Source organism: Protopterus annectens, chromosome 8.part0, assembly GCF_019279795.1.
Source record: "Protopterus annectens isolate FY-2018-M chromosome 8.part0, PAN1.0, whole genome shotgun sequence".
NCBI classification, from domain to species: domain Eukaryota; kingdom Metazoa; phylum Chordata; order Ceratodontiformes; family Protopteridae; genus Protopterus; species Protopterus annectens.
Genome location: NC_056741.1, coordinates 1343371138 through 1343387365, shown reverse-complemented (window position 1 = coordinate 1343387365; position 16228 = coordinate 1343371138). Strand labels below are relative to the sequence as shown.

Here is a 16228-nt window from a genome sequence, read left to right as displayed (position 1 = left end):
ACTCTAGATCTGAATGCAGTAGAAGTAGATATGGAACGAGTGGAGTGAGCACGGACCCTTTGAGGTCCGGGCCTCACAGAAGCCTCATAAGCTAGAAGGATACACTGGGAAATCCAGTGTGATAAGGTGACCTTCGAAATGGCTTTACCTAAATTGAATTTGGCAAAGGAAATGAACAGCTGATCAGATTGTCTGTGACCAGCAGTCCTATGAATATAGAAACGCAGCTGCCTGTGCACATCTAACGAATGCAGCTTGTATTCTCCTTTATGTTGATAATTAGGGAAGAAAACAGGAAGATTGATGGACTGATTGATATTGGTTTCTGAGGCCACCTTGGGTAGAAAGGATGGATTGGTCCTGAGGTACACTCTATCCTGATGAGAAACCAAGTAAGGGGGTTTTATGGAAAGAGCTTGAAGATCCGAAACTCTTTACGCAGAAGTGATGGCTACCAGGAATGCTATTTTCCAAGACAGGTATTTAAGATCAGCAGAGGCAGCTGGTTCAAAGGGGGAAGCAGTTAAGGCCTGAAGAACTAGCGATAGGTCCCAAGGGGGTATGGCTTCTTTGATAGGGGGCATGAGCAGAAAAGTACCCTTGAGGAAGGTTTTACATAGTTTAGCTGACATCAAAGGACCTGTCTTGTGTCCTACATGGTAATGGGAGATGGCTGCCAATTGTACCTTGACTGTCGAACAGCTAGCCCCTTGCTGAAAAAGCCTGGTAAGGAAGTCCAAAACGGACGTTAGCGGAGCAGTGAAGGGGTCCAAATTATGATGTTCCACCCAGATGGAGAAGCGCTTCCATTTATTGTGGTAAATCTTCCTGGTGGAAGGTTTATGCGCTGCCACCAAGATGGCTTTGACTGGTGAGGAGATACCGGGAGTCCTAATTAAGAGTGGAAATGGAGCAGCCAAGCTGTCAGCTTCAGGTTGTCCAGATTTGGGGTCGGTAAGCCTGATGGGTGGGAGATCAGATCTGGGCAGGGATCCAGAATCCAGGGAGGATTCACCAAGTGAGACCACAGGTAAGGGAACCAAGTTTGTCGAGGCCAGAATGGGGCAATGAGGATCATCTTGCTCCCCAACCGAGAAGCTTTCTGTAGCATCTTTAGCATCAGGGGTAGAGGAGGATAGGCATAAAGTAGACCGGGTGGCCAAGCATGCACTAGAGCGTCTCTCGGGGCTTCCCCTGGTGGGGGAATCAGGGTGAAGAAGTTGTCGCATTTCGTATTTGAGGGAGAGGCAAAAAGATCGCAGCAGGGTTGCCCCCATTTTGCAAAAATCTGCTTCGCTACTCGGGAGTTGAGAGACCACTTGTAAGGGGAAAGAATAGTGCGGCTGAGTTTGTCCGCCAGAATGTTGGACCATCCCGGAATGTGCGTTGCGATCAGAAAGCGGTTGGTGGAGATCGCCCATTCCCACACTCTCATGGCCTCTCAGCAGAGAGGATAAGACCTGGTCCCCCCCCCCATTTGTTGATATACCAGACAAATGACATGTTGTCCGTCTGTATCGCAATAGTTCCGACGGGAAGAAGGTTGTGAAGTGCTTGCAATGCCAACAGCACTGCCCTCATCTCCAGAACATTGATATGCAGGGAGGTCTCTGAGTCGTTCCATGTGCCTTGGACTGTTCTGCCTGAGCAATGCCCCCCCACCCGAGGCGAGAAGCGTCCATGGTCACCGTGACGAGGGGAGGTGGAGTGCAGAAGGGGCGACCTGTATGGAGATCTGGGGAATGAAGCCACCATAACAGGGCCTTCCTGCAAGCCTTGCTGACAGAGACAGGGTGATTGAGAGGAAGAAGCTGGAAGGACCATTGTACTTGGAAGGGTCCACTGTAGTACCCTCATGTTTAGACGAGCACACAGAAGGAGTGTAATTGCCGCTGCCATAGAGCCTAGTGCCCTCAGGACCAATTTCGTGGGTGGAGCTTCTGATTGGAAGATGGCCCGCACATGTAAACTGAGATTCTGTAGTCGTTCCGAAGTGAGGTAGGCTCGTAGGCTTCTCGTATCTAACCTGGCCCCTATGAAGTTTATCACTTGTGTCGGAGCAAGGGAGGATTTGTCCATATTGATCGTAATGCCTAACTGGGGGGCTAGGCGAAGAAAAAAAATCACTGGCTGAGCAGAGTAGATGCCTTGTTGGGGCGGTCAAGAGCCAGTCGTCCAGGTACGGGAAGACCTTCATTCCCTGAAGTCTCAGGTGGGACGCTATCACTGCTAAAACTTTGGTGAACACCCTGGGGGCTGTGGTGAGGCCAAAGGGAAGGACCCCGAACTGATAGTGGCTGGCTCCCAGCTGGAAGTGGAGAAACCTCCTGGATCGTCTGTCCATTAAGATGTGGTAGTACGCATCCTTGAGGTCTATTGAGCACATCCAGTCGTTCTCCCGCAACAGGGGGATAATGGATTGAAGAGTGACCATTCAGAATTTCTCCTTGGTTACCGACAGGTTCAAGAAGGAGAGGTCTAGAATTGGTCTCAAGTCCCCCGTCTTTTTTGGCACCAGAAAGAACATGGAATAAAACTCTAATCCGAGCTGGTCTGGGGGGACGGGTTGGATGGCCCTTTTTTCTAGCAGCTGCTGGATTTCCGCGGCTGCAGCCTCCCTCTGATCGGGTGGTACATCGGGGAGGTTCTTGAGTCTGGGAACATGAAGCACAGGGATTTTGTAACCTCTGGATATAATCTGAAGCACCCAGCGGTCTGACGTAATGGACTCCCATGCCGCCAGATGCCTCGAGAAGCACACCCCGACTGCCTCCAGAGTGGAGCAGTCAGGCAACCCTTCAGGGCTGTTGCGTGGGCCGATCAGAGAAGGATTCTCTGGACCCAAAATTTCTCAGTGCCCCTCTGCCTCTAGGGAGGCGTCCTCCCTGTCCTCTGCCACGGAAGGACTGGTTGTCCGGAGCAGGTTGGGAATGTTGCGATTTCCGGAACCACATCTTCTTCTGTCCCTTTTGGTTCTTGGAAAAGGACCTCTGGGGAGCAGAGAAGCGGACTCCGATGGCAGACAACGTCTTCCCATCCTTCTCGCTCTGGACAAGTGTCTCGCAAATGGTCTTGCCAAACAAATCAGAACCATCAAAGGGGGCATTCGCAAAGGACGCCTTAAAGGGCTCCGCGAAGTCACAATGTCAGAGCCAAGCCTGGCGTCTCATAACTAGGCCCGCTCCGCTAGCTCTAGCAGCTCCCTCAGCTGTGTGAGACAACAGCCGCATAGAGGTATTAGAAACAGATCTCAGAGTGGCCATACGAGTGGAGTACAATTGCTTGTCCTTCGCCGACATGGACTCTGGGGGGGGAGCAGCCTATTCTTTAATAAGATCACGCTGCATCCTGATGACATGTGCCATGTAGTTCAGAGACCTTACTGAGAAGGTCGCTGAACTGAATACCCGCTTCCCAAGGCGATCCATCAAGCGAGACTCTTTGCTCGGAGGATGGACCGAGGGGCTCTCCTGAGCTAGTTCCCTCTTAGTGGCTGCCGCCATCAACATGGCATCTACAGGGGGACCCTTGCTCCATTGGGGCCAGTCTACGGGGGGACTCAAAATCCTATCCGGGCACTTGGGAATAGGCTCCACAGTGTCCGGCTCCTTCCATGCCCTGATGGTCACAAGGTCCACCAGGGGGTCGGCCGGAGGGGACACCCAAGAGGTAGACGGGCCTGCTTCGAATGCCTCCAGGAACACGGACTCGTCGGAGGAAGCCTTGGGGGCAGACCACCCCCCACTGAGCCTAAGCATTTCCATGATGTCTCCAAAGGAGACATCCTCAGGGGGTGATCTTGGGGAGCCTTCCCCTTCATCCAAGTCTGTTTCCTCTGTTAAGGACTCGGGGGAGTCCACGTGCCTCCTCTTACACTTATGCTTGCGAGGCACTTCCTCGGGGGGGCTGTCCGAGGAGGTCTCGCCAGCAATGTCCTGTTCCAAAGGAACAACCTGGGACATCGAAGCAGGCTGTCCCTGTGGCCGGGTGATGGAAGCCTGACCCAGCAGAGAGGGAGTGCAGGGCGGAGCCGAGACAAGGGCCGGGGGTCTGGATGTTCTCGACAGAGCCCTCTCCACTACATCAAAGGCCGAGGGGGAGCTGCTCTCCCTGGGCTCCGAGAGCTGACTCCCACTCGAATCCGATGAAGGGATCGGGACCGGCGCCGAGACCGTCGGATCCAAGGGACCAGTGTGCTCCGACCTGGACAGAGCCAAAGGCACACTGAATCCCTCAGATCCGAAGCTCGGGCCACGGCTCCGAGAGGTCGGATCCGATGATGGAACCGACAGACTCGAGGGCAGGGTCGGATCCGAAGCACCCAGTACTGTCAGCGCCGACCCACCTCCGGCTCCAATGCTGACCGTCTCCAAGCGCTCCGAACCCAGAAAGCGGGTCGGAGAAGGAGCTATCGGAGCAAAAAAGGGTGTCGAGCTCCTGCCCGAAGGGGGGGTAGGAGCACTCCCATCTGCAGCTGGGCCTGGATGAACCTTCTCATCATCTGGTCCAAGTCTGCATCAGACAGGCTGTAGGTGGATCTCAATGAGGCCACCGAGGCAGGCCTGGAGTGCTGCCTCGATGACCTAGATGGAGATCGGGTCTCCTCCTCCGGTCCTGGGGAGAAGCAAGGTGATCGGAGCCGAGGAGGAGGAGACCTGGAAGCCGTGGAGGGAGAAGCCCGCTTAGCTGGGGGGGCCGAAGCGGAGGCCTCTGCCTGCCACTTGTGGTGCTTCTCCCTCCGTTTCTCCCTCCTGGCCTCCCTATCCTCCGGCGCTTTGGTGGGAGCTTGAATCCCGGCCGGTGGAAGGGGGGTAGGAGTGGCCACCACCACAGGCTGGGGAGGTGCCATGGGAGTAGCGGAGGCCGAAGCCGACTCCGGGGACAAAAGTCCCACCAGGACCAGCTTCGACCTCCGCTCTTTCAGTGCCCTGGGGTTGAACCCTGCACAAATCGTGCATCCTGAGGACAGGTGTTCAACCCCAAGGCACCGAACACACTGAGTGTGGCCATCCGTCTGTGAAAGCTTATGGCCACACTCGGTGCACTTAGAAAAAATGGGCTTTGGGGCCTCCGACATTTTTCAATAAAAGAAAAAAAACTACACAAGCACACCAGGCCCCAAAAACATAAATAACACATACACACACACACACACACACACACACACACACACACACACACACACACACACACACACACACACTACGACCAGCGAGGGGAGGAAATACACTAAAAAAGAATAAAATTAACAAAAGGGGATCCTAAACACACACACACTATTTAAGAAAAGAAAGATTTTCTATTTTAACAAGTTTTTCTTAAAACTTATCTGAAAGTTGCCAGGAGCTCTGCAATCCAGCTGTCTCTTCTAAGGGCGGCAAACTAGATCTGAGGTCAATTGGGGTTGGCAGGGGATTATGGGTGAGGGGAGGAGCTAGGAGCTCGGATCCATAGCTGTATAAATAGTTGCCGGCTCAGATCCGATATCGGATCCAGGACCCACAAGCTGACAAATGAAGTCCCTACTCCAGATGTACAGTTTTGTACCTACCATAAATGTAGATGTTCGAGTGTATATCCTGCTGCAGTCATCACACTTGGGTTATCCTGCCGTCAGGCGGTCCCCGCAGTCGGCCCGAATTCCAAAGTCTTGGTCCGGCGTCGGTTGCTGTCGCTTCTTCCCTGACGTCAGTGCGCCAGGGGTATATAAGAGGCATCCAACGCCATTTTCTTCAGTTTTTCTTGCCCCAGATGTCAGGTGCCCCCCCCAAAAGGTGGTCAGTAGATAGTACCAATTATAAAAGTTTAGCACAAACAAAACATCCCTCCAGCTATTGGCAAATACACCACAAAGGTTGTATCAGATTTTAAGGTATTGAAAGGCTTTAGTTAGGTCAGAGGGGATGGAAGGAGGGTACCCTGGACTGCAGCAGGGTATACACTCTAACATCTACATTTATGGTAGGTACGAAACTGTACTATGTTCATCGTGTTACCCTGCTGCAGTCATCACACTTGGGTAGAATTCCAAAGCTAAGGATGGGAGGTGGAGTCAAACAGGGTTAGAAGAGGCTAGAAGGCCCTGCAAAACTGCAGTGGCGAAGCCAGCTCTAGTCTTAGAGTAAAGAGGTAAGTGATAGTGTTTGGTGAAGGTGTGTACTGAACTCCAAGTTGCAGCTTCAAAAATATCCTTGATTGGCACCCCCCTGAGGAAGGTTGTAGATGTAGCTGCTGCCCCTGTTAGAGTGGGGCCTTATGCTAGCAGGAACTGGTTTTCCATGGTGGGTGTAGCAAAAACATATGCAATGTCCTATCCATGTGGAAATGGTATGTTTTGAGATAGCCTTTCCTTGTGATGCTGTAGCATAGGATACAAAAAGCTGGTCAGATTTTCTGAAAACCATAGTTTTATCCAAGTAGTAATGTAGCTGCCTGTGAATGTCCAAGGAATGCAGGAGTCTTTCTCCTTTGTTCTGTGGATTTGGAAAGAAGGTGGGTAAATGGATGGTTTGATTTAGAGCCACACTGGATACTACCTTAAGCATAAAGGAGGGGTTAGTTCGTAGAGAAACTCTGTCTTGATGAAAAATGAGAAAAGGATTTACTGCCATTAGTGCCTGAAGCTCTGAGACTCTTCTGGCTGATGTAATTGGTAGCAGCAGGGCAGTCTTCCATGATATAAACTTTAAGTCAGCTGAGAAAGCTGGTTCAAAAGGAGGCAGCGTAAGTTTTTCCAGAACAAAATTGAGGTCCCAAGTTGGTGTTGGTGCTCTCCTGGGAGGCCTAATGTTTTTGGCCCCTCTGAGAAACTGCCTTAGAAGTGCATGTGAAAATAAGGGATGATCCGTGTTGTAGTGAGCTGAAACAGCTGAGGCGTGGATTTCAATAGATGAAAAAGAAAGCCCTTTGTGTAACATCTCAGTTAAATATTGCAGAATCTGAGGTATGTCAGACTGAAGGATATTTTGGCCTTTAGCTTGGTTCCAGGCGCAAAACCTTTTCCATTTGTCTGAGTAGGCTTTCCTGGTGCTGTGCCTCCTGGCTTCCAGAATAACATCCATAACAGCTTGTGAAAGAGGAGCTGGCTGGTTGCTTAAGTGATTTGCCATGCAGCCAAATTTAGGGTTTTGAGCTGGCTGTGTAGAATCTGACTGTCTTGCTGTGTGAGCAGATGAGTAATTTGTGGTAAAATCCATGGTGGGCCCTGAGCCATATTCCTTAATAGTGGGTACCAGTGCTGGCGTGGCCAGTCTGGGGCAATGAGTATCATTCGGGGTCTCTCCATCCTGACTTTCAGCAGCACCTTTGTGAGAAGTGGCAATGGATGGAAGGCATAAACTGTCAGCATTTTCCAACTGAATGAGAGTGCGTCCACTTTCCAAGCTTGATGGTGAAATGTCCTTGTACAAAATGTTGTCAGCTGATAGTTTTGGGGGCTGGCAAACAGGTCTATGACTGGGTGCCCCCATTTTTGAATTATCATTGCAAATACCTGTGGATCCAGTTTTCACTCGTGGGGATCCATGATGTTTCTGATTAGGTCGTCTGCCAATGTGTTCTTTTTTCCTGGCAGGAATTGAGCTTGTAATTGAACTTGGTAAGCCAGTGCTGTGTTCCACAAGGTCATTGCTTGCCTGCATAGAGGGTAGGAGTGTGTACCCCCTTGTTTATGTACCTCATTACTGTGGTGTTGTCTGTCCTTATTGTAAGCTGTCCTGGATGTAAGAGGTCCTTGAAGGCTGTCAGGGCATTCTGTACAGCTAGCATTTCTTTTTGATTGATGTGCAGATTCCTTTGATCTGCAGTCCATATGCCTTGAATACACTGTCCTGCCATGTGTGCCCCCCAGGTGTAGTCCAATGCATCTTTTGTCACAGCTTGCCTGGCTGGGGGCAAGGTGAAAGGCTGACCCTTGTTGAGGTGACATGCCTGTGACCACCATAGAAACTCCTGTTGAAGGCAGGGAATGAGAGGTATCATTGTTTCCAAGCTGTGGCTGTGTTGAGTCCATACGCTTTTTAGGTACCATTATAATTTCCTCATATGCAGTTTTGCAAATGGTATTAGTAGTATGCAAGATGCCATGAAGCCCAAGGCCTGCAGAATTTTTCTTGCAGGGAGTTGGGTCTTTGTTGCCATTGTTTTGAAGTATTGAGTTAGTTGTAGTTGTTTGTCTGGTGTCAGATAAGCCATCTGGGCCATTGTATTCAAGCTGGCACCCAGGAAGGTCATATTTTGTGAGGGCACTTGTTTTGATTTCTTTTCGTTTACTGTGTACCCTAGGCAACTTAGAAGGTGTTTTACAAAAGCCAGATGTTGTAAGATAATGTCCTTGCTTTCTGCTTGGATGAGGCAGTCGTCCAGGTATGGGTATATTTGAATTCCTCTTTGTCTGCAATATGCAATTACTGGTGCCAGGCATTTTGTGAAGACCCTGGGCGCAGTAGATAAGCCAAAGGGCAGTGCAGAGAATTGGTAATGGGTTGAACCTACAATGAAACGGAGGTATCTCCTTGAGGTCCAACGTTACTAGCCAAGCTTTCTTGCCCAACATGGGAAGAAGCTGCTGTAGTGTTAACATCTTGAATTTGGGTACTTGCAAGAAGGTGTTTAGAATTGAAAGGTCCAGAATGGGTCTCCAAGCATTGTCCTTTCTGGGGACTAGAAAGAGCCTTGAGTAAAATCCTTGGCCTTGCTCCTGTATAGGTACCACTTGAATGGCTCTCATGTCCATGAGAGCTGCAATTTGTTTTTGTGCCTCTGCCCACTGATTTTGTGGCAGGTTTGGCATTCCTTTTATCCTTGTCAAGGTGTGGAAATGGAATCTGTATCCTTGTGAGATAACGTCTGGGCCCCATTTGTCCTTTGTGACGATGCGCCAGTTGTCTGCAAAAAGTGCTAATTTTCCTCCCAAGGGAGCTGCCAAGAGAGTTTTGCTTGGCAGTTTGAGGTTTAAGTCATTGTGTTTGCCTTCTAGTAGTTTGGGACCTGTCTTCTCCTCCCTTCTGTGTTGCAGAGCCCCATTGTTGAGGTTCGTAAGGGATTTGTGCTTGTCCTCTGCCCCTTGGGCGCCTGTATTTACCCCTCTGTGGTCTGTCAGAAGCTGGAAAGGACCAATTTTTTGTTGGCCAATTTCTGCTGAAGCGGGGGGGCTGTACCTGTAAGAAATCTTTGACCATCTGCATAGATTTTGCCTTATCCTCCATTTTCTTTAAAACCTCTTGTGCTTTAACCCCAAATAAGGCATCATGCTGTAAGGGTGCATCTAGTAACTTTGCTTTAACATGATCAGGCAGAGTCTGTTCCTTTAACCAAGCATGTCTACGTATTACAGACCCAGTAACAGCTGCTCTACAGGAAGCTTCCAAGGAATCAAATCCACATTGTAAGGTATGTTTGCCCACCTGTTCAGCTGCATGAAACAGATCCTGCATTTCCTTGAACTCAGACTGTTGAGGGAGTATGCTCATCTTTTGTTTTATTTGAGACATTATGAATTGCTGGTATTTAAGCATGTGAAACTGACAATTTAGTGCTCTCATAGCTAGAGTAGCTGAGGTGTAAACCTTCTTCCCCCACCTATCTAGTGCTCTGGAGTCTCTTTCAGAGGGTACAGGATTTTTAGCCATAGAAGCCTCAGCCCCATTGGGACCCTGGGAGATTGTCTCTGGATCAGCAACAGGGCTTTTGTAAAGGAATTTGTGTGAGTCAGGCACTCTATAGTATCTATCTGGTTTGGCTGGAGCAGGAGGCAGAGAATCTGGATTTAGACTAGATTCTAAGTAAACATCATCCACAATGTCTAAAACTGGGGGGATAGCAAGTGGTCTGTGCTGGGGGAGTAAAAGAAACTCTCGGAGCCTTTTCTTTGAGTCGGAGTAGTCCTGACCTTCCCAGTGGAAATGTTCCCTCATGGTATGTAACGTTTCCCTAAAGGAATAGTCTTCAGGGGGAGAAGCTGGGGGAATGGAATCTTCAGCATCAGAATCTTCATAAGGGGGAAAGGAGTAATCCTGCCCCTCAAAGGAGCCTGAGGAAATAGACACTTGATCAGAGGAGGCATAATCCTCCTCTTGTCTAGGCCTTTTGTCGGGGGGGGGGGGTTGGGAACCCCTGATTAAAGAAATCAAAACTTCAGCCATTTTAAGCATCTGTTTCTTAGGCATGGGGCCTTGAACTGGAGACTGAAGTGCAGTCCTTTTTTGGTTTTAGAGGAGTCTTAAGCTTAGCATAAGATTTTATGGCGAGAGTAGTCGGTCTATAGACACCTTCTGAAACCGAAGGTGTTTTTACAGCACCGGCTTCTCTTTCTGCAATGTCGTCGGTAGGGCCTAAAGAAAATGGCTGCGTCGGCCTATAACTCTCTGCTAGAGAATCCGAAGCGGTCTGGGGTTCCGATTCTGCGGTAGCCAGGGGCTGCATAGGCGCCTCACTGAAAACCGGAGAACCGGCGACCGGCCCAGCCGAGGCCTCGGAGTCTGGCTTGGATCTAGGCTGCCTGTCTTTATCTTTGCGTTTTTCATGCACACCAGTAGTCGGTTGCTCCGACGGCATAGTGTAATTAAATTTCCTACCGAAGTAGTGTCGTGTGAAATCAAAGCGTCGCTTTATAGTTCGATTATTGAACCTAGCACAAAACCGACAACCAGTAACGTCGTGGTCTGGGCCTAGGCAAGGAATACAATAAGAATGAAAGTCCTTATGAGGTATTTGCTTCCCACAAGAAATGCAATTGTTAAGTTTTTCTGACATCGGACTGAGGCAAGAAAAGGTTCCCCAACGGGGTACTTAGCTTTGAAGACTTCAGACTGAAACTCGATTCGAAAATCTCAGGTGTCGGCCGACCGGCACTTGTGAACTGCTTCTGCTTCTGGCACCGCGCGGCAAGAAAGACTGAAGAAAATAGCGTCAGATGCCTCTTATATACCCCTGGCGCACTGACGTCAGGGAAGAAGCGACAGCAACCGATGCCGGACCATGACTTTGGAATTCGAGCCGACTGCAGGACCGCCTGACAGCAGGATAACCCAAGAGTGATGACTGCAGCAGGGTAACACGATGAACATCAGATCCTACCTATAAAAAATACATGCACACTGTCTAAAGCATGGGACCCATGCAATTCACCACCCTTTCAAACTTTAAAAGCTACCAAGAATTAACCCCATAGACAATCTATCCTAGGGCAGCAACTCTTGGAAGACAATGGGATCAATTACGAGGAAGTACTACAAGTGACAATCACGTCAAAGCACAAAAAGTATAAGAACAAGGTATGAATTCCAGGCAGTGTAGACAGTCTTGCTATTCTACAGGCAGCATGCAGAGAAAATAAGAGAGCAAAACAGCTTGAGGGAAAAGAGTGTGGGACCTCCTACAGCAGGAGTGATTCTATGTATGAATGTTTACCGTTAAGGTGAATACTCTCACAAAGCTATACTATGACTGCCATGCAGCACACTGAACTGAAAGAAAGCACGCATGGCACACAGATCCTGATCCCCACATCGAGAAAGGATAAAGTTACAGTATTTCTTTTAGTACTGCTGCCACAAAACTTGCCCTTTTATGCTAAAGGTCCAGTCTGTACTGCTTAGAGAAGATGCAGTTAGAAGTAGCAGCTTCATAGATGTTTTCAGCAGGGAGATTCTTGAAGCAGCAGCAGTGACTGCAATTTCTGCAAAGTGAGCTTTAACCTGTCCATATATGGACCTAACCATTACAATCACAGTAAAATGTGAAGCATCAGGCCAGCCATTTGAACAGACTCATTGAATATGGGTCCACCATGTTTGCCTGCCATGAAGAATACAAAGGGATTGTCCAAGAGATTAATGTCCTGCAGCCTTTGAACTTCCACTGGATGCATTATCTTTCTGTCCCTTGTTCTGAGGGTTGGGGTGAAACAAAAGAAGCTGGATGGAATGGTTAATGGTATATTCCAAGACCACTTTGAGTATGAAGGTAGGACTGTTCTTTAAGGAGTCTTGTCCTTAGAAAAGATAGTGTACACTCCTATTACACCAGCACACTTGCATGCTTACAATTGCACGGTGAGTGAGAATGGCACCCAAAGCTTTTGCAGACTACTATAACAGTGATCTAATGATGAACATCATTAGATCACTGTTACAGTAGTCTAATGATGAACATCAGCTATTACGGTACAGCCACTTAAAGTTCCTCCAGAACAGCCATCAAGAGCTGGATTGACTGAGTAATGCTAAAAGTCACTAATCGAAGTATAATGTCCCTGTAACCCCACAATGTCTGCAATGCAAGAAACTCAATGCTGCATCTGACAAAATTTCTTCTTTAGAAGTTTAAGCTCATTCAGCTATCCATACAATGTCATTTTGCACATAATCTTCTGTAAGGAGAGAAGTTCACAGCCACTGAAGAACTTTTTCCATGGACAACTTTCACTGACTGTAAAGGACAACTCTAAACCACAAACTTCTTTGACTCTGAAAACTGATTCACAGACACCAGAAAGAATAAAGCACTAATAATGTAATTTCTTTTACCTTTGCTATATTTGGCTGTTTGGTGAAATAGATTATGATGTCTAGGTAGCTGTAGAGGAGAATCTGGCAGAGGTCAAGCTCTCGTACTCGTCTTACTAGCATATCAAACACTGGCACCATGACTTCCCCAAATGTCCGGACTTCCTCATCTGAAACAATTGCTAGAATAACTTCTTCTAGAAATTCGGCCATCTCTTCAAGTTCTGAATAGCAAAGAAAATTAAGAAGTAACTGCCATTATGCTTTTTCAAGTATACTGCTTACCATCTTACAGCTAATCTGTATCTCACTCTCTTTCTTTCCTCCTCTTCCTCTAAAGCATGTATACAAAACTCGGAAGTTCCAATTTACAAATCTACCTGGTCCTTTTCTGATTTATGACATCAATATTTCAGTGATCTGCTCTCGTTGTCCAAAAGGACTAGTAAAACCAGCTACAGTTGTGGAACCAGCTACCACAACAAACAGATCATCTGCCCCAGTACATGGCTCATCCACTATGCATGTAGTATGATTGAGGTCAAAGAGCAAACAGCTGTTAACAAAATGGCTGTGACAATGTTCTTCTTTAATGTGGCATTCTGATTTACTACCAAATAGAGACCGCTGAAATTAAACTATTTACAAGAATGACGTGCTTGATTCCTAGGACACAAGCTCAGCATTTAGAATAACTAGCAACCTTCCTCCCCTTAGGCATAGTATGCAATAAGGATTACCAACTGGACCACGAAAAACACAGTCAAAGCTATGATTTTGTTCGATAAAGGACGATACTGAATAATGCCCACTACATGTATTTCAAAATGTCTTAGAAGACAGACTACTTACACAAAGATAAGACTTGGAAATACAAAAATAATGCAAATTAACATAGAGGGTTCAGTTCCACAAAGATATAAAAGCAACATGGTTTTAGATGCAAAGTAACATCAGTGAAATGCACATCCAGATTATGTGATATTTAACAACACAAATCTAATGCATGGAAGAACAGGGTTTAAAAAGGCAATAAAGCACATGAGAAGCTAGAACATTTAGCCAAAATAGAATGTAATGTAATAGATTAAGTGAATCGTTAAGGTGTTCTTCTACTGGTCACACAGCAGCTAGCACCATTTTTCCTCTCACTGCAGGGATAGAGAGAAAGAATGAGTGCTTCTCTACATGCTCCAATCAATCAAGTTTTAGGTAACATGTCTTACTCTGAAATTAAAAGTCTATGTGACAGTATGTAGAAAAAGGGCCCAAACTATGTGGCAGTCTGGGCATGGTAATTCCTTTACCAGACTTGCCTGGGTAGCACTTGTGGAGATTTGACAGTGCAAGTAGTGCAAATATCAGTTAAAAAAAACAAAGGCTGCAAATTCCCAGACAACCAACTATGAGCACCTGAAAACCTCAGCAATTAAACATTTTCCAAGTGATATCAATTTTTCAAGTGTTTTCCAAAGTAACATGGTAGATGACAGCAAAACACATTTAATAAAGAAATAAAATAAAAACTTACTGCCACTGCTAACAGCTTCCAGAAGCAGGTCAAGTAGCTGTTCATATATGTTTTGATTGATGTAAATTTCTGGGGTGAGTAGAACAGTTCGTGTGTTTGACACAACCAAATCCTTACACTGCACTGCATATGGCAACAAGTTCTCTGGTACTTTCGTTACCTAGATGATAAAAGTACATTATATACAGAATTAGCAGAGGAAGGAAATTATTTTACTTATTTTAGTTTCTTTGTTCTTGCTGGCAAGCTGGTTCAAGGAATAAAAGTACAGATGCGCAAGTTAACTTACCATAACGGTAGATATTCAAACAGATCACTGTTGCAGTACCTAAGCTATACATGTCATATGCGGCTAAGGATATGACAATCAGACAACATCCAAAGCTTTGGGGAACCATTCATACACCCTAACTGCTGAAGGGCTCTAGGAGAACTGCATAAAATCAGTTGTTTATGCATTCAGTTTTCATTGCTTTCTTGTTTCACAGTAAGGGAGACTAGACCCCAGACTTTTAAGTATATGCTAGAATGTTAGGAAAAGAGGTAAATAAAAATATGTATACCCTGGAAGAAAAACGTAACACAAAAGGGGGGAGGAAGAAGGGTGTCCCTACTGTAACAGTGAGCAATTTAAACATCTACTGTTGCACTAAGTTAACTTATAGAACTGTGTTATGTTTAAGCAATAACCCACGCCTGGGTGTGGGTAATGCTGGACTTACCCATGGCTGGTGTGGTTTGGTTACAATGGCAAAAACTGAGTGACCAAACAAAGACAACCGTGGGTAAATCCAGCATTACCCACACCCAGAAGTGGGTTATTGCTATTATAAAAAGGCATTATTTACGAAAAAAATACTTACTTTTCTTAAATAATGTCTTTGTATAACGGCGCCATGCTGTCCTTCTGCAGCTGGACAGCTCCGCTTTGCCATTGCTGATGTCGTGCGCATGCATTTGGAACTTGCGTTCTCACACATACCCAGTACATCAGTGCTTGGGAAGGTAAGCGACGGAGAAAAGAAGATCTCCGTTGTTACGCATTTTTTTTTTTTTTTAAACCCTTAAAATTAAAGAAGACATCAGCGGAAAAAGGTCTGGGCGACCGGATCTTTTTCCGTTGTATATTCTTAACGGGCACGCTGGTTGGGCTGGCCAATCAGCGTGCTCGTTTTACGATGTTACCGGCCAGTCATTGTATAATTGTCATTAGACCACTGCTTTAGTAGCCTAAGCTATATGGGTAGAAAGCTTAGAAAGGAAGCTAAGAGGATGAGGAAGAAAGTCAGAGCCTAGCAGCCCCTGGGCAAAAGTCCTGGCAAAACCTACTCTGGAAATGGAAAAGGAATTTAATTTGTAATGTTTTGTAAAAGTATGTACAAATAGCCAAGCTGCTGTTTCTAAAATACTTCTTTTCTTTTTCTACTTCCTTTTCAAAATGCCAAAGCCCTGGTAGAATGGCCCTTGCACTTGTCTGAAAGTGATTTGTTATGGTGAGAGTAACAAAAAAACAACATGAGACAACCATCTGGAAATTGTCTGTTTTGGCATGGATTGTCCCCTTTCTTCTCTCCTTCATTTACCCCTTTCTTACCTTTGTAGGAAAAACATTGATCCAAACTCCTGAAGGTTTTTGCCCTGTAAATACAGTACCTGAATTGCCTTTGGATACCATAGTATGCAAAATCCTTTCCCTCTTATTTTCTGGCTCTGGTAAAAAGATGGGGAGATAATAGTTTGAATCAAAGTAAATTCAGAAACCAGTTTAGACACAAAAGAAGGATTTGTTCTCAAAGATACGCTTTCTTTATGAAAAATGAGATAAGGATAACTCACCATAAGGGCTTGTAAGTCAAACTCTTATTGCAGATGTCAGATTAATGTGTAACACTATTTTCCAAGTTAAGAACTTCATTTTAGACTTGGAACCTGGTTCAAATGGAAAAAGTGTAAGCTTCACTAGAACAAAAATGAGATTCCAAAAAGGAGCTACCTGTTTTACATGTGGTCAGACATGCAGAATCCCTTTCAAAAATTGCTAGACTTCAAGCTGGGTAGAAGAGGGTATTCTATTGACAGACAAGCAGAAATGGCTTGACAGAAGAGTAAGAAAGGCCAGATTATAGCAACTCGCACACATATTGCAGAACAAGAAGCATCTAGGTCTTAACAGGATCCTGGTTTTAGTTTG

At 46.4% G+C, this 16228-nt stretch overlaps 1 protein-coding gene across 2 annotated transcripts in view; it reads right to left on the bottom strand.

Annotated features, from left to right (window-relative positions):
* Positions 1-16228, bottom strand: part of UBE4A (ubiquitination factor E4A) — a 1266879-nt gene that overhangs the window by 856891 nt on the left and 393760 nt on the right. For both annotated transcript variants that reach the window (XM_044080891.1, XM_044080892.1), the window contains exons 6-7: positions 14038-14197; positions 12528-12730 (exon numbers count right to left, since the gene is read on the bottom strand). In XM_044080891.1, the coding sequence (XP_043936826.1) occupies positions 12528-12730; positions 14038-14197 (363 nt within the window). The remainder of the gene's footprint in view (positions 1-12527; positions 12731-14037; positions 14198-16228) is intronic.